We start from the raw sequence: 24173 nt of genomic DNA, 5'->3' as shown, positions 1-24173 counted from the left end.
TCTGAGGCGGAACTGGCTTCCTTCCGTGCAAAGCACAGAGTGGTTGGAACATAGACAATGGAGAAGCTAGAGCGGCAGCGGCGGGCGGCCTATTAGTAGTGCGCTGTGGGAACTACAGCGCCCATAAGGCCGAGCGCCACCGGGCTGGCTGTGGGCGTCGATACGGAGAAAGCGAGCTTCAGAGCTCCATGAATGCGTATGGTTGGTTAAACAAGCCCCCCCCCGCCCCCAATTTGGAAATTTAGGAGAAATGTTAGGGGCTTTGTGCCCAAATCCTCTCATCTTCACACTCCCAAACTGCAATACAAGGATTACCCTGGCCTACCTAGCATGGCTGTTGTGAAGACTGGCGGTGGAAGAGCCATCAAGCCCCAGCTGATTTATGGAGACCCCCGGAGAGCCTTTCATGGCAAGATTCATTCTCTCTCTCTCTCTCTCTCTGTGTATGTATATGTGTGTGTGTGTGTATATATATATATATAATAAAGCATCACAAGGACGGAGGAGTATGCATTTTTAGGCATGGAACAAGACTCGCTCTTGGAGCCCTTTTCATGGTCCTCCACATCCCTGAAAGACGGGAAGCTAGACATGGAAGCAGAGCTAGGGCTACTCAAGAAGAATTTTTATTTGCATGTGGATGCCCTTCCCCACCCCATGTCCTTGTGACACAGCTTCATGTAGACAGACTTCCACTTGGCTGCAACCACAGCACAGGAACCGTACGGTGAGTTCAGGAGCTCAGGGGAAGGAAGGGAGTCAGCGGTCCACGGGGCAGGTGGACAGAGAGCAACATCCATCCGGAGTTCTTTATGGCACTGTAATAAGACGAGACACTTTCATGTTTGGGCCGGAAGCTGTGATGGGGCAGTGGGCACAGAGGCTCCAGGCACCTACAGTACATGGCATAGTGACAGGGGCAGCCAGGGGACTTGGTGGACTCCAGGAAGCTGGCGAGGGCCACCCATTTGTCTTCCACCAGCTTCTTGCAAAACAGACCTTTCTGGTCCATCCACAGGCTCCCAGGCCTGGTTTGCGTTTGGGAAAGGGTGACAAACATGAACACTGTATCCAACTCCTGTCCCGAGGAACTGGAGTGCCACACGGCTCCTTGTAAGCCTCCCTCCCTCCAGAGAGAACTCTGCTACAAGCCCAGAGGGGTGGCTGATTCTGGTTCATCACGGACAGTGCGCTGACCCAGCAAGCAAGGAAAGAGGCCATGTGAAGGAAGGATCGCCCCAAGCCTTCTGTGGGAGGACAAGGGGCTTTTCTTGGACTTTGGTTTCCCAAACCCCAGGTGAGCAAGATAACTCACTGGACACCTTTCCTTCCCCTGCAGCGCCAACAGGGAGCGGAAGATGCCGGCTGCACGAGGAAATGGGATGCCAGATGTGCACCTTCTTGCCAGCCCCAGGCTTGTCCGGCTCTTCCTGCCCTGTTTGCTGGAGGTGGCTAAACGTTGGCCTCCTGGCTCAGGAATTCGTTGCTTCTCTCCTCCTCCGTGATGTTGGAGAAGTAGAGCTTGGAGAGGCCCTCCTCGCTGGGGCCGTCGCCTTGCCGGGAGTCGTTGAGCTCCGCCGAAAGGCAGGGCTGCACGAGGTGGTCCCAGTACAAGCTGAGCGTCGACTGGTCCTGCCGCTCCGAGGCCTTCATCTCTTGCATTTCCCGCGCACTGGCCGCCGGCGTCTGGACTTCGAAGGTCTTCTCGAACCGAGAATAGTCAACCCGGAAGGCTCCCTTCTCCAGAGACATGCAGGGCTCAAAGCGGTGGCCCCAGAGGATCTCGTCTTCGGTGTACGACGTCCGGGCTTGACACGTCATGCCTGCAAGAAAAGGTACATGCGGGCTCACCAAAAACTGGGCACACATCATGGAGGCTTACATCCTCATAGAACTCAGTGCTGGCTTCAGGAGGAAACACTCACCCCTGTCCGCATTTCTCCTCTCACCTTTCCCATACCATGAACGTCACCTCCAAAGTGGCCTGAGCCAGAGATCTTTGACGGGCTGCTGAGGCCTACATCCCTTTGTGTTCTTTAGCTGGCCCTGATCAAAGAGGCCCGGACCTGGATGGCTGGACGTCTCTTGCCTTGGAAACTGATCCAGGGGCCACAAGAAGTCAGCCATGAGTGGACTGCACTTGGCATGCACAGAGAACGCAGGGCCTTTGTGTCTGAATTTTACTTTGGACCGATGTTGCCCCCTGATTATACCGACGCTGTTGACTTTTGGGAGACCGAAAAGCAGCTGTCAAGAGCCCCTGTCCGACCATGCATTAATTAATCCATGTATTCAGAGCCCAAAGCGGCATGCATGGATGGGTTGTTCTATTTTCCCTCTCACAACAGCCCTGCAAGGTGGATTAGGCCATGTGCGTGCACCTGGCTGGTGGCTCCCCTTCATGATTCAGGCCCAGGCCCTCTGTCGTGGACTACGCTCCGCAGCCTAGCCACTTCCCCACAGATCCTCAGTGTTTTTGCACCTCATGGAACAAACCTCCCATTGTAAAGCTGCTAGAGGTTCCACCATGTCCTGCCTATGTTTGAACAGGGTTTATGTGATGCCAGAGACTGTACAAACCCGTTTCTGTGCTGATAGATTGGCTTTTCGGGATCAAAACTGGAAAAGGCCAGGTTAGCCATCAAGGACAGTAGGATTCCAATAGTTCCCAGTTTCTGCTGTACCCCAGTCAGAAAAACCCTGGCTCTGTGCCTCAGGAATCTCAAAGAGGCTCTTCTTGAGGGGCTCCCTTGAGGAACTCTTGCCTTCTTGTTGAATGGCCAGGCCCAGAGTTCCTCATTGTCAAGTGTTCAGACTCGGGAATCTCCAGGCACAAACTGGAGATTTTCAAGGGCTTACAGTCTGGTGCTTCAATGAATCCCAACAAGATGGACAACATAAAAGCAGCTCTCCACAGGAAGGCAATGAGCACATCAGTCGGTTACGCTTCAAAGACCAATAGTGGTAACTATAAGTGGAATAAGGTGGGGGCGGAAAGATACACACTGGAACCCCAACAATTTGACAGGACCAAACTGGTTCTGACACTTCCTTAGGATCCTGGTCAAATAAACCACTTCTAAAACTGGCTCGGCTGTGCCTAATTCCCATCAGGGAAGTTCTGTCCCATGCAAGAGCTTGTTGCAGAACCAAGAAAGGGCCTATCCAGAGCCGTCTGGATTTGCCCGCATCCTTCGTGACCCCTTCGGAATACACCTGGAGTGGCAGATCGCTGTCCCTGTTTCGGCCCTTGGAGGACGCTGGTGCCTCTTTCCCAAATGGACCCACCACCCTCTCTGGCCCGCGAGGGGGGAACCTGGAGACAGAAAACGAAGCATAGCAAAGCAGTGCTGGGTGGGAGGCAGGGAGGGCTGGAGAAGACATCCTCACTGTGAGAACCTCTCTATTGTGAGATGGGAAATCATGCAGGGCGGGAGGGACCAAATTTCCAATGCACTGCAGTGGGGAATGGGTCAGGCTAGGATCCAGGGAACCCTGGTTCAAATCCCTCCGCTTTGCCATGCATGCTTGCTGAGTGACCTTACAGCAGTCACACACTCCGCCTACCCTGCCTGGCAGGGTGGTTGTTAGGGTCGAATAACGAGCTTTGGGGAGAAGGGCAAAGCATAAAGGAAATAAAATTGCAAAGCCTCAGAATTGTAGCTGCTTCTGCTGGAAGGCAGGTATGCCATTTTCTTGTGAGGCTTAATAGGGTATCCTGTATTTTTTTTTTTTTTTGCAGGAAATTCCTTGTTAATTATGGCATGTTTCATTATTTACTGTGCAAACTTTTTAAAAGTTTTTAAAATTTCCTATTCCAATGGCAGCTATCTGAAAGAGCAAGGTGAGAATCGGTTGAATAAGTCCTGTGCCCCGTTAACACTGAGTGCCACATCACGTCTGGCTAAATTTGCGAGGGCCTTCGGAGGCAGGAGTATTAAAATACGTCCCGCTTGTTCGTGGTGGTGCCCAACCATGCAGGCTCAGCAGAGCCCGGCCCCATCTCCCGGTAAGGAACCAGCAAAGACCTGGCACGTGGAAGCTGTGTTTTAGGGATGTGGAAGCAGCTTGTCTCTGGAATACTGTGGACCCTCCTGGAACCCATTTCTGTGGTGTAGCATCTGGACTCTAGAGTCTCTAAGGCACCCATACCACCTGCAGTGAGCAACTTGCTGTAGTATTTAAGAGTGGCAGCCTCTAATCTGGAGAACTGGGCTTGATTCCCTACTTCTGCTGGGTGACCTTGGGCCAGACTCTTACAGCAATTCTATTATAGCTTGCTCTGCCCCACCTACCTCACAGGGTGTCTGTTGTAGGGAGAGGAGGGAAAGGTGCTTGCAAGCCGATTTGGGACTCCTTCCGGTGGTGAAAAGCCAGGTACAATAACCCAGCTCCTTTTCTCTCTCTTCCTCAAGCTGCGGTTCAACCGGAGTAACTTTTTCTTCTTCCAGTGATTACAGAAGGTGCTGATCAAGGACCACCAGATGGCACCAAACCTTCTGGAATTCCAGCGCTGGTCCCTGAACATTTGCAATAAATATTCCTGCCTTCCTCTTGGGGCTGGGGGTCATTTTTTCCATGTGAAATCCAAAATAAGTATAATAATATAATAATATAATAATAATAATAATAATAATAATAATAATATAATAACAACAATAACAATAAATACACAGTGTACCTGTTTGTTGACTAGATTTGCCAGGGAAGCACTTTTTGTTACGCTCTTCCCTAGCAAATATATTAACTTTGTCGTATGGAGGTAATCTTTTCTGGTATATAAAAAGAATAAAAGAAGACTTCCTGTAGGACATAAAATGCACAGTTTCTGCAGGTGCATAACCAGAAAGAAAAGTTTGCACAGACTCATGCCTGTTGGTTGTACTCAAATCACAAAGACTCACAACCCCACTGAGGCTACACAATAGCCTGAGGCTACACAATCGCATACAATACTGTACCTATGTTACAGTATTTTGTAGTCTCATGTATTAATTAGCATGAAGCAAAGGAGTTACTAAAAATACGAAGAATGGAAACCTGCTGCCCAGACTGGTCCGTGAGCCTGTCCAGGGCTGCTCCCCTCCTCCCCTGGCGACGGGCAGGCCGCTCACCTGTGGCTTCCACAATGCCTTCAAGGATGACGATGATTTCGAAGTGCTCCCTCTTGAGCGCCTCTGCGGACATCTCCCAGAAGGGGCTGAGGTCGTTGATGAGGTGGCAGATGATCTGCGGCTCCACGAGGAAGAGGCGGTCCTCCCCCGTGTCGTAGCCCAGGTTCAGCTCCGACTGCTCCAGCGGGATGAATTCGCCCTCCTTGGTCTGCCTGGACTTGATGAGCTTGGCTCGGATTTTGGCGTCCACCATGTGACTGTCCCGCAGGTCACCGATGCGGAACATCAGGCAGAGTTTCTCGTCCCGGCGGGAGATGACGCACTTCTTGCTGAATATTAAGGTCTGGGCGCGCTTCTTGGGCCTGGAGATCTTCACAAACATGCACCCCACCATCAGGGCGTCAATCATGGAGCCGATGATGGACTGGACCATGAGCAGCAGGACGCCCTCTGTGCAGTTGGCCGTCACGATCCGAGACCCGTAGCCGATGGTCCGCTGACTTTCCACGGAGAACAGCAAGGCCGAAATGAAGCTGTCGATGTTCTCGATGCAAGCCTTCCACTCGGTGTCCCCTATGTGGTTGACGTCGTCCCTCACCCAGGCATCGAAGAAATAGATGATGCCAAAGACCACCCAGGTGATGACGTAGCACATGCTGAAGACAAAGAGGAACCAGCGGTACTTGAGGTCCACAATGGTGGTGAAGATGTCCGACAGGAACCTCTTCTTCTCCTGAATGTTGCCCAGATTCACCTGGCACTTGCCCATTTTGGTCACATAGCGCTGCCGTTCCTGCTTGTTGCCCAAGCTGAATTGCCGGTCATCATCCATGAGTTTGCAGCGCCGATTCTGCCCTTTGTCCGAATTGGTTACTGAGACAACGCTGCGGGTCGGGGTTTTGCTCCGCTCAGAGCCGACGATGTTCGGTGCGCTGAGGGCGTGCCGCGGATAAAACCGGGTGTTGAGGTCCCGCCACAGCGTGGACGGCGAGGGCTCGGTTTTGGAGGGCCGGTGGTATCTGGGCAACTCGTCCGTATTGATGGAGACGCTGGGGCAGCGTTTGGTTAGCACAACTGTCCCGTAAGTGGTTGGCTCCACGGTGCTTTGTGCCCTCTGGAGAAGGACAGACCTGTGGTTGGGAATGGTTGAGCTGCAGGATACAGAGACGTAGTTGCAGGTCAGGGCACTTTTCTTTGCGGCGGTGGCTCCCGGTGGTGGGTGGCTGTCATCTAGGGGACCCATGGGAATGGCCACCATTTCAGGCTGCAAGAGAAAAGGAACATGTCAACATCCATGCATGCAACCTCCACATCCCCCTCCACACCCTGGCTCCCCATTCAATGCCTCTGTTGTTAGAGATTCCAGAACTGTCTACAAGGTTGTGTTGTCCAAGCAGACTGAACTCCCTTGGGCAGGGGTGGACAAACTGTGGCCCTCCAGATGTCCATGGACTACAATTCCCATGAGCCCCTGCCTCCTATCTGGAGGGCCACAGTTTGCCCACCCCTGTCCTTGGGTGTGCACCGACCAGGGACTGCCCATTGGTTGTCCTTGGCTTGGATTTTGCCCCTGAAGCAGCTTTACCCAGGCTTGATGCACCCACCAATAACGGGCCAATAACAAAGCAGCACTCTGGGCTGTTTGTCGCTCTGCCAGTTTGTTCCCCAAGAGGATCTTTCAAGGAACAACATCTGGCAGGCAGCATCAGCATTGTTGCAAACCCTGACCATTTGCAAGGTGATTGGCTCAGGCTGGTATCAAGATGGCCGCTTAAGAATCTGGCCTTCTCAGCTGTGCATGGCAGTTGTCCTTTTAGGAAACTCTCTTGAGAGGCGAGATTTGAGTCCTGAGACAGAAACAGAAACTTGTTGCTAGGAGGAACCTGATGGGTCATCTAATCCAACATCCCACATGGTGCTGGAAATTCTCAGTTACCCCAACACTCCCACGGTGACCCCTTCTCTGTGTCTAGAGGAAAGCAAAAAAACTTCTGGGATCCCTGGGCCAAACTGGCCTGGAGAAAAATACCACCATGACCACAAAATGGCGATTGGCATTACCCTGGGCAGGTAAGAAAGGGCCACAGGAGCCAAGCACTGGCTCATCGCCTCCTACCAGAGAAGATTGAAACCGTCACTTGGCGTGATCTTGACACTCGGCTTCCGTTGACGCAGCCCAAAATCGCATTTGTCTTTTTAAAAGCAGCTGCATCACACTGCTGACATGCATGACATGCGCAGTCTATGGTCTCCTTAGACCTCCCCAGATCCTTTTTGTGTCTGCTACTGCCTGGACAAGCCGCCCCATCCTAGAATTATGCCCGTTCTGGTCCCATACTGTTAGCAGGGCCCATTAAAAACAAGATCAATGCTTTGGACTCTCGGGTCTGACTCCCCCCACCCCCCAAGAAAGCAGAAAGATTTCTACAGGCAAACGTATCTGTTGTCGAGGCTGGGGCCACAGAGACATTGCAAAAGGCGGGGGGGGGGGATTGAATTAGGATGATCTCCTGAGAAAACATTTTCCCTTGGTCAGGAGGGATTGGATACCTATCGGGACCTCACTATCCCCAGAACGCAGCCCAGGCACTTGGCAGTACAGGGGGGTTCCAGAGGCAGGCAGGAGATTGGGATGCTTAAGGAACATCACCACAAGCATGCAGCGGACAAGACACGGGCATGGACGAAGCACAGGCGCTTCCTGCTGTCTGGGGCAGAAAGTCGGTCCACGACAACGTCTCTTGTGGGAACGTGGCATCAAGTGGCAGCCAACGTGGGGCCACCCCGCAGGGCGATCCAGGCAAGAGGTCAGCTCCTGCATTAGCACTGCCAGTTCCAAGCTGGGGAACGTCTGGGGATTTGGGAGTGCAGCCTAAGGAGGGGAGGGTTTGGGGAGGGGCTTCATTGGGGTCTGGTGCCGCCGAGCCCCCCTCCAAAGCGGCAATCCGTTATCATCTCAGAAGATGTCTAGTCACCGCTGGGAGGTTGGCATCCCTACCTGGGGTGGCAGCCCTGGGCTCCCTTGGTTGTCACACAGGACAGGGCCTGAGGATTCTAGTTCCTCTTTCAGACGGGGACAGAAGGCGGATGAAGCGGCTGCTCTCCTGTCCCCCTGCCCCCAAAAGATGCTCCCGCTTGGGCGGCCACTGCCATCAGGCAACTAGGCCCCGGGGCCTGATGCACCCACCTTCTGGGGAAAGGTCCCATATCTGCTGGTGTCTGTGGGGGGGCGAGGGAGATAAGCCAGCATGTGCTTAGCCATGGGGGTCTTTGCGGGGGGGATGGAGTTTCTGCGGCTCCGCGAGTCTTCGCCTGTCAGCCACCAGTCGCCAGCGTTGTTCTGGACGCAGGTCCCGTCGTCCGGCTGCGAGTCCTCCATGTTGCCGCTGGAGGAGGGCCAAAGCAAGGCCTAGCTCCGAGCTTTACACCGTCTTCGGTGGGGGGACCTTCCGCAGGAGACAACAAAAGAGCGTGGGATTATTTTGCTGGAGTGACTGACTCAGGATGCCCGGCCCCTGGGGGCACCATGTCACACTAAGGGTGTGTACAGATGAGCTCTCACTGAACAGAATGCCCCTCTTCGTCTTAACCGGGGAGCTGCCCTCTGGCCCCTCCACCTTGTCCTCTCCCTCGCCTCCCATGGCCTTCCATGGAGATACACATCTCTGGTAGAGACAGTTCCTACACACAGGGTGCCAGAAAAGCTGGCCATTTTGGACAGGGAAAGTACTCTCCTTTCGGCTGCAACTTGAACGGGAACAGGATCTACTTGAGAAGATTCAGGTGGGTCACCGTGTTGGTCCAATGCAAAAGCACAAAGTTTGAGTGGAGGGACACCTTCAGGACCAGCACAGCTTATTTCTGGGGAGAAGCTTTTATGCCCACGAAAGCTCATGCACAGGATTGAACTTTGTTGGTCTTGAAGGTGCCCCGGACCCCAACTTTGTTCCAGATCTACTGGAATAAGTAAAAGTTTACCTTTTTTGCCTTACACTTGAGAGGTTTATCTGCCGCACTCCATAGACCACTGCAGTGGCTGGGCTAAACTCCGCTATGGTAACCAAGTATCCCAATAAACAAGAAGGTGGTGTGGGGAAGCTGTTCCAATCTCTTTTCTGCAATGAATAGGGTTGCCATTTGGGAAATTCCTGGAAATTTTTTTTTGGGGGGCGGGGGGACGGGATGGAGTCTGAGGAGGGTGGGGTTTGAGGAAGAAAGGGAGCCGGGTGGAGCCCAGTGCCGTGGAGTTCCCTTTCCCAAGCAGCATTTTCTCCAAGGAAACTGGTCTCTCTGAAGCTCTGCTGTATTCTGGGAAATCTCCCGGCCCTACTTGAAGGATGACACTATCCCCTTGGGGGGAGGGATTCAGGTAAAAGACCCCTCCTCATACCGACTGTTCCTCAAGGGCCAGGTATTGTGTCCATCGTCTATTACTTTAAAATGAGGACCCCCTGCCTGGATATATTCAACTGGCAGCTTGCAAGACAATTTAACAGATAGTTACAAAAATCAATCATAAAACCACAAGTGCGACAGAGAGAAAGACCAACATTCTAACTAGCACTTAAAATGGTTGAAAGGTTCAGTAGCAGCCAAACGTCAGAGAAGAAACCTCGAGTACCAAATGTAACACTCCAAGGCAAGAAAATAGCCAGATGGCCCAGGGATCTCAGAAAATGGCCATGGTGGAAACAGTTCCATGCCACAATAGAGAAGGCCTTGAGTACCACAAGCCTCACTTCTGTTGAACAGGTGTGTGGTACTCGCACAGAAGATCTCAGGTTTCCCCATCCCTGTATCCATGTTCAACCTCCACATGGAAGGTCTAGAACAGGGGTAGGAAAACTGTGGCCCTCCAAATGTCCATGGACTACAATTCCCATGGCAGGGGCTCATGGGAATTGTAGTCCATGGACATCTGGAGGGCCGCAGTTTGACTCCCTCTGTCCTATACAGACCGAGAACAGCTTCTCGCCGCCCAGAGACAGCCTCGGGGAGCAGACCCCCACCCGCCCTAGAGGCCAGCTTTGACCTCGGACACGGGCAAACACCACAGCCTAACAGCATCAGCTAGCTGGGCCCTCTTTGGCTTGCCTTCCAACGGGCTAGATGCCGTTCCTGCGTCGACACACGGATCAGCCCCCACACAAAAGAATAAATGGACACAGACCTGGCATTGCAAACGGCCGCATTCAGAAACCAGAGGGTGAACTTTTAAACTTCCATGACGTTCTGTTGCTGATCTGAGAAACACCCCAAATGAATGCAGCATTTTGGGATTAGGATTCATCAGCAAGTTGGACGCTCTCTCCTCACACGCACATGAGGCCTTGGCAAGGAATTTGGATTTCTCAGGCGCTGTAGGTGCTAATATCGTGTATATCCCGTCCCTTACAGATGTTAGTTCAACTACACTTCTGTAACTTCCGTTGGGATCTGCTTATCTTGCTTCATCCTGCACTTTCCTAGATTAGATTCTGCGTTAATCCTACTTTGCCCGTCTCACAACCGTCGGGGGTGGCCTTTGCCCACTCCGGGAGAATTGATTACTCTTTGGATTGGGGGTTGTTTTAAACCGGCCTCTCTCGGCAACATCTCCCCCCACCCCCCACCCCACATGCACAACTCTCTGTGCTGCGTGTAAATGCACGACCCTGATGGAGACATTGTGGCTCACAAAAGATGCTGCCGAATAAAGTCTCCCAAATCTTTTGTATCCTTCTTTGCTCCTACTGGCTCACCCAGCTGCTGAGGGAGGAAAATGCTGGTCAAGGTGCAGGGGGCTTTCAATGCAAGAGGCGTTCAGAGGTGGTCTTCCCTGCCTTGCCTGCCTAACCAGAACAGGTCCTGCTCAGCTTCCCAGATCGGATGGGATGGAGCTGGCCTGATGTACACCCGCCTTGAGACGATCCACTGGGAGGGCAGGACGTTTGTTAAATGAATAGCCTGGGCCAGCCCGGTCAGGCCTAGCCCAGCTGCCTGAACAAAGGTTAGGGTTTTAACCACAGAGAGAAAAATAGAAACCTCTTATCATTAGAGTTCAAAAATGTTTTAAAACCATAAAAGAATATCTTCTCGGTGGTACACATGCATAAAACATCACAGGGTGTACGGCACAGATGCCAGCAAGTTCAGACCCAACTTCTTTTGACCATCCCCATCTTCCTCGGAGATCGATATACAGATAGACACACTTGTATATAACAATCCCCCCCCCCAGTTTTCAACTGTGTGTGTGTGTGTGTAGGTGGTGGTGGGGGTTAAAAACCTGTGGGTAACAGAAATAATGAGAAATCAGAGCTGCTGTTATCCTCGATCAATTGTGTCAATTCAATCGTATGAATTTGCTTGCTTTCTTACTGCATTATAGCCAGTTCTGATGCTGCAAAATGTTCCTGTTGAGAGAATCCTCAGCCAGCAAATATTTCTTCACCCAGCAGCACCCCTGGAGCTGGCCCCTGCACCTGTTGGGACTGCACAGACAAAGGCTATGGACATTAGTTCTCTCCAAACATTTGTATCTCCCCCAGTTCCTCATGGCTCAGGGCAGTTTACAATAATAGGCAGAAATAGTTCCACTTAAAACAGAATAAAATAACAAATCCTAACTTTCCCCTCTCCCCTTGAAAGATGCCGGCCTTAATATTCAGGCTCTTCAGTGCCAGAGAAGAGCAGGTTTTAATGCCTAACTTTTCACTGCCCAAAGTGGCCTTTCCCTTCCTCTCCCCTGTGAAGAACAGCTCTAACAGGAGTGTGACTAGGCCCAGGTCACCCAACTAGCTGCATGTAGCGGAGTGGGGGGGGGGGGTCAAACCCGACTTGACAGATTTGAGGCCGCCGCTCTTAACATCAAGCAGGTTCTGCCGCTGCTTTCCCAGGAAAAGCACAGAAGGAGAAAGGGAAGTTATGAGGGACGCTGCGTGGCATGGCTGTCTCATCCCAGGAGGCCTCCTGCAGCTGACTTCTCCTCCACCCCGTATGCAGAGCATGTCTGCTGAGGAAACACCCGGCTGGTTCTGCTGAAAAGGGCGGTGCAGCACCAGCACCGAGGGCGCGCTGGGGCAGGGCGGGAGTCCTAAGGAGCCGAAGGAGATGAGTGGGTTGCCAGCCCTTGGGTTTTCGAAAGTTCAAGGCAGCCAAAAGAAACAGGAGAAGACACGGAAAGCCGTTGGGAGGACACCAGTCTTCTGTCCAGGGACCTGTCACTCAAATTGGAGGGGGGGGGCGTCTGCAAGAGAGGGATGTTTCAGTGGGGAGCCAGCCTGGTCAGCAGGGGAAGAGCTGGACTGGAGCCCAGGAACCCCCTGAAGACTTCCCAAGATTTCTGGTCAGGCTCCCCAGAGTGGGCATATTGGGTTTAGAATGACAGAGAGTTGGAAGGGACCTCAAGGGTCATGTAGTCCAACCTCCTGCAGAATGCATGAAATTCACAATTTCCCAATTTGGATCCGGCAATCCCCCCAATCACCTGCCAGTGATCGGGGGGGGGGGGCTGTCCTGGGAACCCCAGCTGGAACCAGCCTAGCCAGAAGAGGCTGCAAGGGAAGCCATCCGACACTTGAGGGGCGAGGAAATAGCATTTTCCATTGCCCCCCCCCCATTCATGGCAGATGGAAGAGTTGGGGTGGGGGCTTTAGCCTTCCCCGGGAGGGGATCCCGCATCCCCCTTGGCCCCATTGGCCTCCCGGGCTCACAGCCAAGCCCACGCATCCCTGTTTGGCCCGGCCCAGTGTTGGTGCGGGGGCGTGTGGCAGCGCAACGGCAGATGGTGGAAGTAATTATGAGACATTCTGGTGCTGCTGAGGCTGCGAGGGCAAGAGGTGTGTCTTCCGGGCCTGCCTTTCCGGTCCTGGGGTGGGGAGACGGCAGCAGCATCTGGTTGCCAGCCTCCAGGTGGGGCCTGAAGTTCTCCAGGAATTACAACAGATCACTGGATGGCAAAGATCTGTTCCCCTGGAGAAAACGGCAGCTTTGATGGGAGGGCTTTGGGGCACGGTACCCTGCTCGGGTCCTTGCCCTCCCCAAGCCCCACCACAACGAGGCCTTTCTCCCTCTCCCAGCAGACTAGCACTCAAGGCAGGGCATCCCATGGAGCTGATGGGCAGGAGGTTCAGGGTGGACAGTGAGCAAGTAAAAGATGGAATTCGCTGCCACAGGATGGAGTGAGGCCATAGGAATAAGCAACTTTCACAGGGGGTTAGATAGATTCATGGAGGATGACTATCAGTGGCTGCAAGCCACGGGGTCTGAGTGGAACCTCCACAATCCCAGAGCCAGGAGGCGACAGCAGAGGAAGGCCTCGGCCTTTCTGCTCTGCTCTTGGTCAACTGGTCGGCCCCAGTGTGAGACGGGCTGCTGGGCTAGATGGACCACCGGTCTGATCCAGCAGTCCTCTTCTGATGTTTTTAGGTTCTCTCCCAGGCTCTGCTATCCTCCCGAATCTCCAGGAATTCCCCAGCTCAGACCTGGAGATGCACCTTTGAGGCATGGCTTCAGTTGGCAGGTCACAGCACCCTGCGCCAGGAAATGGGTGCTGCCCTCTAGGACGCCTGCAAGTGCACACACACACTTTCAAAGTATGTGAACAACTGATGAGTACAGCATGCAAGGATAACTTTCTTTTATGGAGGGATTTAGTTGAAGGGCGAATTTTAAGCCTTGTGCAAGGAAGTCTGTGATCCTAAGCAGTCTGGCAAGATCTGAGGGGAAAGGAAATGGGCCCTGCTTTTCAAGAGCAGAATTTAATATTTTTAAATAAGGAGAACATTGGGTAGAACTTCCCTGAGAAGCTAGCTCACAGGTCAAGGAGCAGAAGGAGAGTGGGCCAGGCAACTAACTCTCTCTCTCTCTCTCTCTCTCTCTCTCTCTCTCTCTCAACATTTGCAAATGATCCATGGTGTTCGTTGGGGGAAATGCTGTCAGTTTGCAGGAGACTTATGGTGACCCCAGGCAAGAGACAAAGCAGACTGACTTGCCATTATCTGTCCATGCATAGCTACCCTGGGACCCCTTCCCTTAGTGGTCTCCCAGCCTCTCATTTTGTACCTTTTTGCAGAGAAGAAAATCCCAGCAGGATTCTCCAGTACCAAAGGGAGGAATAAGAAATGTTTGCTGGCTGAGGATTCTGCCAATACTAACCTTTTGCTGGACCTGGACCAGCCAAAACAGATCAAAGAAATGTTTTACCCCCTTTATTGAAAATTGTACAAAATTGTTATATACAAGTGTGTATCCAAATAATTTGTGTGAAACACGCTAGGTCTGAACACAAATAGACATGACATTCTTTTATGCTTTTGAACCATTTTTGAGCTCTCATAATAAATTGTTTCTATTATTCTACATTTGGTTTTACCCCTAACCTTTTTGATTTTCACCTGTTTTCAAAGTTTGGGTTTTTGTTTCCCTTTATGGTATTTGATGAGATCAGGCTAACCTACGACATCCAGGGACTTCAAATAATCACATTTCTAAATAATATACAACCTCACCATTCTTTCCTGTCCATTTATGCCCGAAATTATTCAAACAGTAAATTGCCCAGTACCTAAGTGCCAGTAACTTTAACAATGTAGTCTCAGCTAATCACAATAAGTATCCAACTGTACATGTAAAGAAACAAACCAACGTGAGTTACAATCGCCAAATAAATCATAATGCAGCCTCTTGTCATAAATCATAATGCAACCTCTTGCTTCTTCTGTTTATATAATATTATATCGTATATTTAGAAGAAGAGCTGGTTCTTAGATGCCGCTTTTCCCTACCCGAAGGAGTCTCAGAGTGGCTTCCAATTGCCTTCCCTTTCCTCTCCCCACAACAGACACCCTGGGAGGGAGGGTGGGGCTGAGAGAGCTCTGAAAGAGCTGCACTGAGGGGGATCTTTAGGATCTGAGGATGCAACTGGGGGGAGGGGGAGAGACATCCAGTGAGCAGGATCCCCAGGTTCCTGGAGACTCTGGTGAGAGGGGAGGTTTGGGAGGATAGCGCCCCCCCCCCCCCAAGCAGCCTTTTTCTCTACAGAAACTGATCTCTGTTGGCTGGGAATAAGTTGTGATTCCAGGACCTCTCCAGCCACCACCTGGAGGCTGGCAACCTCTCAGGGGAAAGCCCTGCATGGCTGGCTGGTCTCTCCTGCTCTCTGACCCCCCTCCCTGGCCAAACGCAGCCCCCCCCCAGGCTTGCCCCTGGCACAGAGGGGCAGGTGACAGGAGGCCCGGAGAGAATCAGAGGCATGTGGGGGGGGGAGGGGGGTTCCTGAGCCGGGGGAACACAATGAGCTCCCCGGGGGCCCTTTTCCCAGGCAGCCCAGCAGGCGGCCCCAGGCGTGGGGGGGGGAGAGGGAGAGAAGGGTGCCCTTGCGTCTCCCGGGGATTAAGCAGGAAGCGGCTGCTTGTTCCAAGAGCATTTGGGGCCGCCGTTTTCCATCCCTCCTTGGAACTAGCCGGCCTCGGGAAATTCCTCACGTGGGCCGAGACATGCAGGCGGGAGCCTGGCTCCATCACCTCCCGGGAGGGATGCCAAGGGGAAGGGCTCCAGGGGGACCGTCCGGGAGCAGCCTGCAAGGTTGCCAAGCTCCACGAGGAGCCTGGAGACGTCGGGAAATTCAACTCCTCCCCGGGTCCTAGAGACCAGTTCCCCTGGGGCAAGTAGAGGCTTCCAGATGGCTTCTCGGCCATTGTGCCCTAGAGAGGTCCCCTCCCCAACCCAACCCCCCCCACCCCCATCTCCAAGGATTTCCCAACCAGAGTGGGCAACCCTAGCATGGGGCTAAGTGGACACTACCTAATGGCCGTCCCCATTGGAGAAATGAGGAGGCCTTTCTGGTGAGGGGGAAACAGCCTGATTTGGGGGAGGGGGTGTTAGAGAGGGCCAACCCTGCCTCTAGAGAACAGGGAGATGGAAAAGACATCTCACCCTGTGGGTTCCCCTTTGGATTGGGACCACTCCTCCCCAGCCAAAGAGTTCTTGGCCAGCTTGGTGGAAGGAAGTGCCATCCGGGCTCGTCCCCCATCCAAGTCCTGGCCACAGCTGACCCTGCTTAGCTTCCGGCAGAAGACCGGCAGAGGAGGTGGGGCCAGGTGTCCCTTGGTGGTCTCCCCCCCCAAGCTCTCCCAAGGCCCTCCCGAGACGTCCAGCACCAGGTCAGCCAGCTCAGAACACGGCCTGCTTCCCACTTACCTCATCTCTTTGGCGGAGTGCGTTGCCAGGGCCGGACCCGGCGAGCAACAGCGGTGGCAAATCCCTCTCCTCCCCGCGGGGGTTCCACAGTTGTGGCAAAGTCGGTCCCCCAAGGCCTATGGCAGGTGGCCCATGATGCTTCCCGGCCCGTTCCCATCCATCCCGGAGGAGGCAAGGCCCCTTCTGTGCCCGGTCTGCACCTTCCGAGCTCGTGGGGGAGACCCAGGGAGCTGGGCGGCCGTCTTTCAATCCTGCTCTGAGAGAAGGAGGTCACCCATTAATCTGTCTCAATGACATGCAGCATTACCTCGAGATGACTTAATCAGGCCTGGGCAAGGAGGAGCGCGGCTGGCCGGGAGGCTCTGGGGCTCGCAGGGTCAGCCTTCTGCTCCCAGAGATTTTGCTGCCAACCCAGACAGTTCCTGGCCCACTGGACGGGGAGGGGAGCCTGGGAAGCCCACGAACCTTGCGAGGGACCCAGCTCTCCTGCGTGCTTGGGAGGCGTGCTTGGAAGACTACGAGAGACGAAGAGGCTAAAGTCACAGCTGCTTCAGAGGGGCCAGGCCCACAGATCAAGGGAGGAGATCCACTTTGCGGAGGGATGGCCCACGGGAAGGGGCTGCACACGAGGTTGCCAGCTCCGGGCCCAGAAATTTCTGGAGACTTGTGGATGGTACCCCGGGAGGGAACGGAGTCATCACCAGTGGGTCATAACGCCCTTGTGCTAAGTTCAATGTGGCTCCTTCTTAGGCTGGACCAGCTATATCGTTGCATCCCACCCCTGCAAAGGACATAGCGGAGGTGTGTTTTGGCTGCCATACCTGGAGGGTTAGTTAGAGTGGTTTGTTGGGGTTTTAATGAACTAAGCATGCCTTATTGTAAGCCGCCACAAGCCTCCAGTATATAAGTGGTTGTCTATAAATCTAAAAAAAGAGGCAACCTGGTAGTCACGGTTAAGAGCAGCGGCTTCTAGTATGGAGAGAAGGAAGCAGCTCCTCTTCTGCAGTCCCCCTTCCAAAATAGCCGTTTTCTCCCAGGGAGTTGCCCTCTGCAGTCTGGTGCTCACTCCACTAAGGAGCATCGCAAGTTGACTTTCAGCCCTCCACCGTGTAGTGGGAATTCGAACTCTGGGCTCTGTGTGCACCAACCAAGCAGGGGAGAAGAGCTGGTTTGCTTGAACCCCGGTTTTTATGACCAGGAGGAGTCTCAAAGCAGCTTAAAACCTTCCTTTCCTCTCCCCACAACAGGTGCCCTGTGAGGTAGATGGGGCTCAGGGAGCTCTGAGAGAACTGGGACTGGTCCAAGGTCACCCAGCTGTTTGCCGTTTGGAGGAGTGGGGAATCCAACCCAGCTCTCCAAACTAGAAGCTGCCACTCTTAACCACAACACCAGGCTGTCTCTCCAGAAGAGTGCCCGAAAAAGTACCTGCCGCACAGCCACGGCTGCTCTACTTGCACAATCACCTGTGCCCTAGAAAGGAGGCTGGTTGTCCCACACATTCCTCTGCTGTGGGCAGCAGTCTTCCTATCTAGGCAGGCACCTCCTGGTGATTGGGAAAGAGGGCTGGTCCCAGGGGATGGCTGGGCTGGGCTGGGCAACTGCCATGGCCTGAGGAGGCCTGCTCTCCCTTGGCTGCTGGCCCGTTGCGGCCAGTGAGAACGGAAGGAAGGTCTTGTGGCCAGAAAAGATCCTGGGAAGTTGGGAAAGCGCCTGAGCTCAAACACCTCCGAAGGGGGCTTTGGCTCCCGGCAATGGACACCGTGGAACTCTAAGGCAGCTTTTCTCAACTTTTTAACCCCCGAGAGGCCCCTGAAACCTTCTTCAGGCCTCGAGAAACCCTAGAAGTGGGGCGATCATGCAGAATACGGCTGGGAAGCAGAGCTGTGGACACGCCCACCCGGGGCCTCTCCCCTCCCTACCCCATCCAGGCCCATAACTGGCCATTTGGGGAGGCAGTTTTTGACATGACCATATATGGTCCCATCACCCAATAAATGTTGAACGAAATTTTAAAAAATGTATTAAAAATTAATTAATTTGCACCCATTCAGGACACCCTTTCAGGGCTGTCCCGAAACCCTGGGTGAGAAAGTCTGCCCAAAGGTCTGGCATCCAAACTGGCCTCAGGAATCCACGTCTTTTAAAATGTATTAGATGCTTTTATGCCTTATGGAACTCAAGCAACAATCATCCAAAAATGCACAGAAGGCCTCGATTTAAAGTCTCAATGACGACTGCCAATCACTTCGTCCCCAAAAGAGCTCACTTAGTCAAACTTTGTCTCACGTAAAGGCAGCTTCAATGGCCTCCTAAGGATTGAAATGGGGGGTGGGGGGGCAGGCACACCTCCCTGGGGAAGGGGAGGGGAGTGCCTAGTGCCTTACCTGGGCGGAGACCACCAGGCCTCTGGTGACCTTTTGAAGACCCTCCCTAAAGCCCCAAAGCAGCTCCCCTGCTTGCCTTCTGGGTCGAGATAGGAAGGGATTTCCCAGCTCTAATTGGGATTTCCTCGCTCCTAGCGGAAGCCAGCTGCTGGGGCTGCCCATCTCTTCTTAGAGGAGAACATCTTTTTATTGCGAGGAACTCAAATTGCTGCAGGATCCTCTGTGTCAAAGCACTTCTGAACCCTGAGCCTTCAGGAGACTCGTGCAACCCCCTCCCCGCCAACCGGACCAGATGGCTCAGTTTGCACCTGGTGGGGCTCTGAGGATGCAAAAGCTGGTGCAGGATCAGAGCCCGGGCCAAGGCTGCGGGAAGCAGCAGGCAGCATTTCCACTGAACTCCACGCCAGGGAAGGAGGCGAGACGTAAAATTAGCAACAGTTAACCTGCGCTTTATAAATAGCTGCTTAGTCTGACTCTTAAACACTCACGGTTTATTAATACACACAGGAGCATTTAAGTGCTTCGACAGGAGCATTATGGCCAGAATTCAGGTAAACGGAAAGCCAGATGGATCTGGAGATCCTTTCACTTCGTCACTTAAATATTTGCACAGTTCCTGACATTTCTGTTTCTTTTAGGCCTTTTCCTGTGGATTTGACAAGGAAAAGACTGTTAAAGGAATGCTTGAATCAGTCCCAACAAATTTAGCACAAGGAAACAAAAGGGAGCAAAACAACAAAGAGCCCAGGATTTCATTCTGCACAACCAAACAGAAGATGCGGAAACCGAAAGAGGGATTTTGGAGCTGAAACAGCCGAGCTGCACAATTCGGTTGCATCACAAGATTACATTCCCAATTTTTGGATTTGAAGGCCCCAAACACAGATTTTGCTTTCCCTGGTTTTGTAAGAAGGCACCACAAGGTCATCCAGAAGATCTGGAGCTCAGTTGTCATTTCACAAGATCTCCAGGCCATGGAGATCTCATGAAACTAGCTTAGTCAAACTTCAGACCTCCGACAGTGGACTCTAAAGGAAGTGACTTCATTTTGCCTCCATGGTAGCCTCTGTTATTTAGGTTAGGCTGAAAGAGCGTGTCCGGCCCAAGGTCACCAGGGGTTCTTCCATGGCACAGGGGATTTGAACCTGGGTCCACCCAGGTACTAGACTGATACTCTCAATGCTGCACCATGCTGGCTTTCAGAATGCTACTCATATACAAGCACAAATAAATGAATGTGGGCATTGGGGGGGGGGGGCTGCTGGACTCAAAAGAAGACATCTTTGTGAGCAGAGTCTCTGTCCTCAAACGCATTGCTTGCAAAGACGGAAGCAGTTGTTTCTTTACCTCCCAGGATCGTATCAGAGTCATGAGGTTTAAGTCCACCCAAACTGCCAGCGCCCTTTAGCTCTTTGAAGCTGGGTGGTGCATTTCCTAGGAAATGGAAGGATGTTGCAGGTTGTTGGGGGTTTTTTTTGGGGGGGGAGGGGGTGCATGAGCTTGCAGCGTAACTAAGGTGAGTTTTGTCATAGAAATTGGACCCAGCTCCTTCCTGGGTTGCAGCACACACGCCCTTTCTCGGGAAACTCCTTGGCAGATTGTATTGGAATAGCTGCCTGCCCACACCTGGCTTCTGTATTCTCAGCAACAGACATTAAGCAAACATCTCCACACCACCCAAAAACCACTTAAGAGAACGTCTCAGCCTCATGCCAAGAAACAGACCACCGCAGTAAGAAAAAGCTTATAGACTTGCCAGCTCTGGGTTGCAGGATGGGAGGGACCTCAGGAGGGTATCATGCTGTAGTATCTGGTCATCTGGAGATTGATTGTACGAGCAGATCTCCAGGTGCTTGCTGGAGGTTGGCAACCCTATCACTTGGCCCTTGACAGCAACTGGCAACCTTGCCCTAAGCTGCTTCCCTGGATCTGGGCCCTGGCTTTGTCTCCTGAGTCCCAGGATCGCTAGGCCAGGATGATCCCGCAGGTAGAACACCTGCTTGGCATGCCAAAGGCCTCGCCCTAGTATCTCAGGTGCCAAGGAGATCTCCATCCGCCACTGTGCCCAGACAAAAGACTATCGGGGTAGCTTCCCTGTGCCCCCCAGGAGGCAACTTGGTGCATTCACGCACTACGACCAAGCTCCAAAAGCAACCGGAGACAGTGGCGTGTGCCCAAGAGCCATGTCGCTCACCTGCGCATTGCACAAGCTGTCCTCTGCTGGGCAGTCTTCACCAGCCGCACCTTGAGCAACCTGGGTGTGCCCCCTCTGATCCGCGAGTGGCCTCCTGCCCCTTTTGGCAACCAGGGCAGGTGCGGCTCCTTGCCCAAGGTGGTTTGCGTCACAGCACACCTGGCTGGAGGCCAGAGACTCGGAAGCCCCAAAGAGTGTCGGTCCCGAGGTCAGAGCAGAGGATGGGAGAGCCTGGATGAAGTAAGTTTCAAAGGACCTGATTCAAAACAAGATTATTGGAAGCTTTTTGTCAGGCAGCCTCCCGCCAGTGTCTGGAAAAGGGAAGCAGAGGGACACCGGAAGTCACCTCGCTAGGCCTCAGGTGCTGGCAACTACCCTCCCCGGGACAACCCTTGGGAATTCGGGACGGCTCTAGCAACCCCTCCCTCCAAGCTTGTGCCCTCCCTTCCTCCTGACTCTCTCTTGTATCTCCTTCCACGAGGATGCCTGTTCCAGCATTCCTGGCAGAAGCTCTGAGCTTCTGGCCTACTTGAGCTTAATGGGAAGACAAAGTACGGGCTGAGAACGATCATCCACAGGCCAAGAAGGTCCACTGGCTCCATCAGAGAGCCCGGGAGAAGGCGGGGGGGGGGGGGGGAGTTTGATTGTCTTACCTGTCATTGGGCAAAGGCTGGCAGGTGCGGTTGGAGGCTATAGACCAGGGGTAGTCAAACTGCGGCCCTCCAGATGTCCATGGACTACAATTTCCACGAGCCCCTGCCAGCGAATGCCCCTGCGAATTCGCTGGCAGGGGCTCGTGGAAATTGTAGTCCATGGACATCTGGAGGGCCGCAGTTTGACTACCCCTGCTATAGACAGACAGAACTACTCCTGTCCTCAGTATATTGGGAGTTTCACACTGCTCACTCCAGAGCATTATATAATCTACGGGAAACATATAATCTGCGCTGCGGTTTAGCGGCTGTGTTTTGGAAGTTTCTGCATTTGCCACATTCGTGCCCAGTCATGTGCTGGGAAAGGGTGAGCCAACTGCTCCAGTCTGATGAGCCCAGAAACTGGTGTCCTTCATGCACACGAAGGGTTTCCAGCCGCGTCAGACTTGGCAGTTTACAAAAGAAGAGGCAAACTAACACAACATGAAAGAGGATCCTGGCAACGCCCAGGAATTAGAGGCAGGAGCCTTGATTCCTCCCTCCCGCACGGCGACGGCTGCGAAAGAGAGTGCCAAGTCAAGGCGGCTTCATCGGGACACCTGCAGTGCACTCATGCTCCCCTAAAGGGACAGCCACGGCACTCTTCGCACCCAAGCCTCAAGGCTGCCTCAGAGAACAAGGTGCAGTGCTGACACCCTCAAGGGCCTGAACATGGCTTGGCCTCCCAGCGCCCGAACTCAGCTGGGCGGAATCCTCCTTGCCTTCTTCGGGTGGGTCTCCTCCTGCGTGACAACCGTCGTGCCTCTCTGGAAAACGCTGAATCTGGACTTGAACGTGCTGGAAGTGTGGAACATGGGCCTGTGGGAGGCCTGCGTTGCTCAAGAGGAGGGCGCCACGGAGTGCAAACCCTACGACTCGCTGCTGGCCTTGCCCCTCGTGCTGAGACTCGCCAGGATTCTCATGGTCACCGCCAACGGGCTGGGATGCCTGGCCTTCTTCCTCTCTCTTTGGGGACTGAGCTGCCTGAAGACGAGGAGCAAAAACACAGAGGTGAAGAGACGGCTGGGGGTGGCCGGGGGGATCCTCTTCTGCCTCTCTGGAATAGTCACCCTGGTGCCGGTCTCCTGGGTTGCCTCCAACACCGTGCAGGAATTCTGGGACGAAACGGTGCCTGAGATCGTTCCCAGGTGGGAATTTGGGGATGCTTTATTCTTGGGCTGGTTTGCTGGCTTTTTCCTTTTAGTCGGCGGGCTCCTTTATGTCTGCTCCACCGGCTTGCCGGAGACCCACGAGCCCCCGCAGCTGCTGCCAACTCATCCTCAGTGGGAGGCACCAAACCGACCCAGGCCACCAAATCGGCATCAATACACAGCAACCCAAAGTGCTGACCTTGTGATCTGACCTCTACGTGCTGCACCATTTCTAACAAGGACTCAAGACTGTTGGGATGTTTTCCATTTAGCCCCCTGACTGAGCTGTGCTTCTGAATCCCCCAAGGAGGTTTAAAGGGACCCTTTCTTTGGAAATCTGTGCCCTGAAGCAAGAAGGTGGCGTTAGCACTCCGTGTCTTTGACCGCTAACACCCAAAGGAATCTTCAAGTGGCAAGGCAGAGCGTTTCAAGGGTGATTTGGGACCTAGTAGGCTGGATCCAGTGTCAACAGCCAGGTATCAAATTCAGCAGGTATTGTCAGAGCTTAAAAGGTGATTAAGTACTTAAAAAAATCGAACTGTATGTTTGCTTTTCACAAGACCTGGGTAAAAACTTGCTGCTTAAGACTTGCTGGCAGCAATCCAGGGATGCAAAATAAAAGTTGCTTCCGCACCAGCAGCTCCATCTGGGACTGCCGCCTTCTTCCTCTTGGGCTGCATTCAAACCTCACAATGAACCAGGATTGGGTCAAACCTGTTAGCTCTGGAGTCTAAAAGGAGACAGGCCAACCGATGAGGATTTGTCAGTCGATACCAAATTGGGGTTTGAAGCTAGATCTGTAACCACAGCTTGCTTTAAGAGGTGTGTGGTGACATTTGAATTCAGAGGTGTGTGGTGACATTTGAATTCAGACATAGCAGTCTCCTCGAAACCTCCTGGCCCACAGAGCCAGGATTCAAATGCATCCTGCAGCAGCAGCCAAGCCAGGATTCAAATGCATCTGAAAGTTAACTTAGAATCAGATGTCATCAGCATTGCATTCCTGTTTCCCGCTCTGTCCTCCCATCCTTTTCAGGGTCTGATTTCTGGTAGTTTTTTTAAAAATTAAACACATCTGCCATTGTAGAAAGAACACAAGTCCAGGCACATCTTAAAGACTAGCAAAATTTGTAGCTGGACAGGAGCTTTCGTGAGTCCCTGTTCACTTCTTCAGACTCCTGGAGTGAGCTGTGACACACAAAAATTTCTCCCCTGCCAGTTTTTGAGTATTTAGTACAATTTCTAGCAACAATAACTCTCATCTTTAGGCTGAGTTGTACAGAATGATGTGAAATTGAAAGCCAGATAAAGTCTATTACACGTTAGCAAGATGCAATTGTTTGTAAATAATCACTAAGTAGTGCTTTTCATTTTGAATGCAAACCATCATTAAATTAAATAAAAACCCAGAAGTGAGAGGCGGTTTTACCCACAAAGTGAAAAGCGGTCCTAAGTTT

General features: G+C 52.9%; 2 protein-coding genes and 1 long non-coding RNA gene across 6 annotated transcripts; 2 read left to right on the top strand and 1 right to left on the bottom strand.

The window, feature by feature from the left end:
• Positions 1-18: 18 nt before the first annotated feature.
• On the top strand, positions 19-4187 carry LOC143821973 (uncharacterized). The gene is made up of 3 exons (XR_013226002.1): positions 19-443; positions 1340-1835; positions 3828-4187. It is a non-coding gene; the product is annotated as an uncharacterized LOC143821973 (long non-coding RNA).
• LOC143821971 (G protein-activated inward rectifier potassium channel 4-like) lies at positions 605-22415 on the bottom strand. 4 transcript variants are annotated; one of them, XR_013226001.1, is made up of 8 exons: positions 22288-22415; positions 20874-21104; positions 19168-19325; positions 16296-16546; positions 8302-8560; positions 5115-6378; positions 1316-1823; positions 605-818 (listed from the first exon to the last, which is right to left on the bottom strand). XR_013226001.1 is itself a non-coding variant. In XM_077306531.1 (8 exons), exons 5-8 carry the CDS (start codon positions 8491-8493, stop codon positions 1760-1762), a joined length of 1785 nt encoding a protein of 594 aa, XP_077162646.1. In that variant the 5' UTR covers positions 8494-8560; positions 16296-16546; positions 19168-19325; positions 20874-21104; positions 22288-22415; the 3' UTR covers positions 1712-1759. The 4 variants fall into 4 exon arrangements, 3 of the variants coding, with proteins under 3 accessions (XP_077162644.1, XP_077162645.1, XP_077162646.1); XM_077306531.1 differs by lacking the exon at positions 605-818 and adding an exon at positions 4296-4560 and having other exon boundaries at positions 1712-1823; XM_077306529.1 differs by having other exon boundaries at positions 605-1823.
• On the top strand, positions 22023-22927 carry CLDN25 (claudin 25). The gene has a single exon (XM_077306532.1). It carries the CDS (start codon positions 22238-22240, stop codon positions 22925-22927), a length of 690 nt encoding a protein of 229 aa, XP_077162647.1. The 5' UTR covers positions 22023-22237.
• Positions 22928-24173: the final 1246 nt, after the last annotated feature.

This window comes from Paroedura picta, chromosome 12, assembly GCF_049243985.1.
Source record: "Paroedura picta isolate Pp20150507F chromosome 12, Ppicta_v3.0, whole genome shotgun sequence".
NCBI lineage: Eukaryota > Metazoa > Chordata > Lepidosauria > Squamata > Gekkonidae > Paroedura > Paroedura picta.
This window is presented reverse-complemented; position numbering and strand designations above follow the sequence as displayed.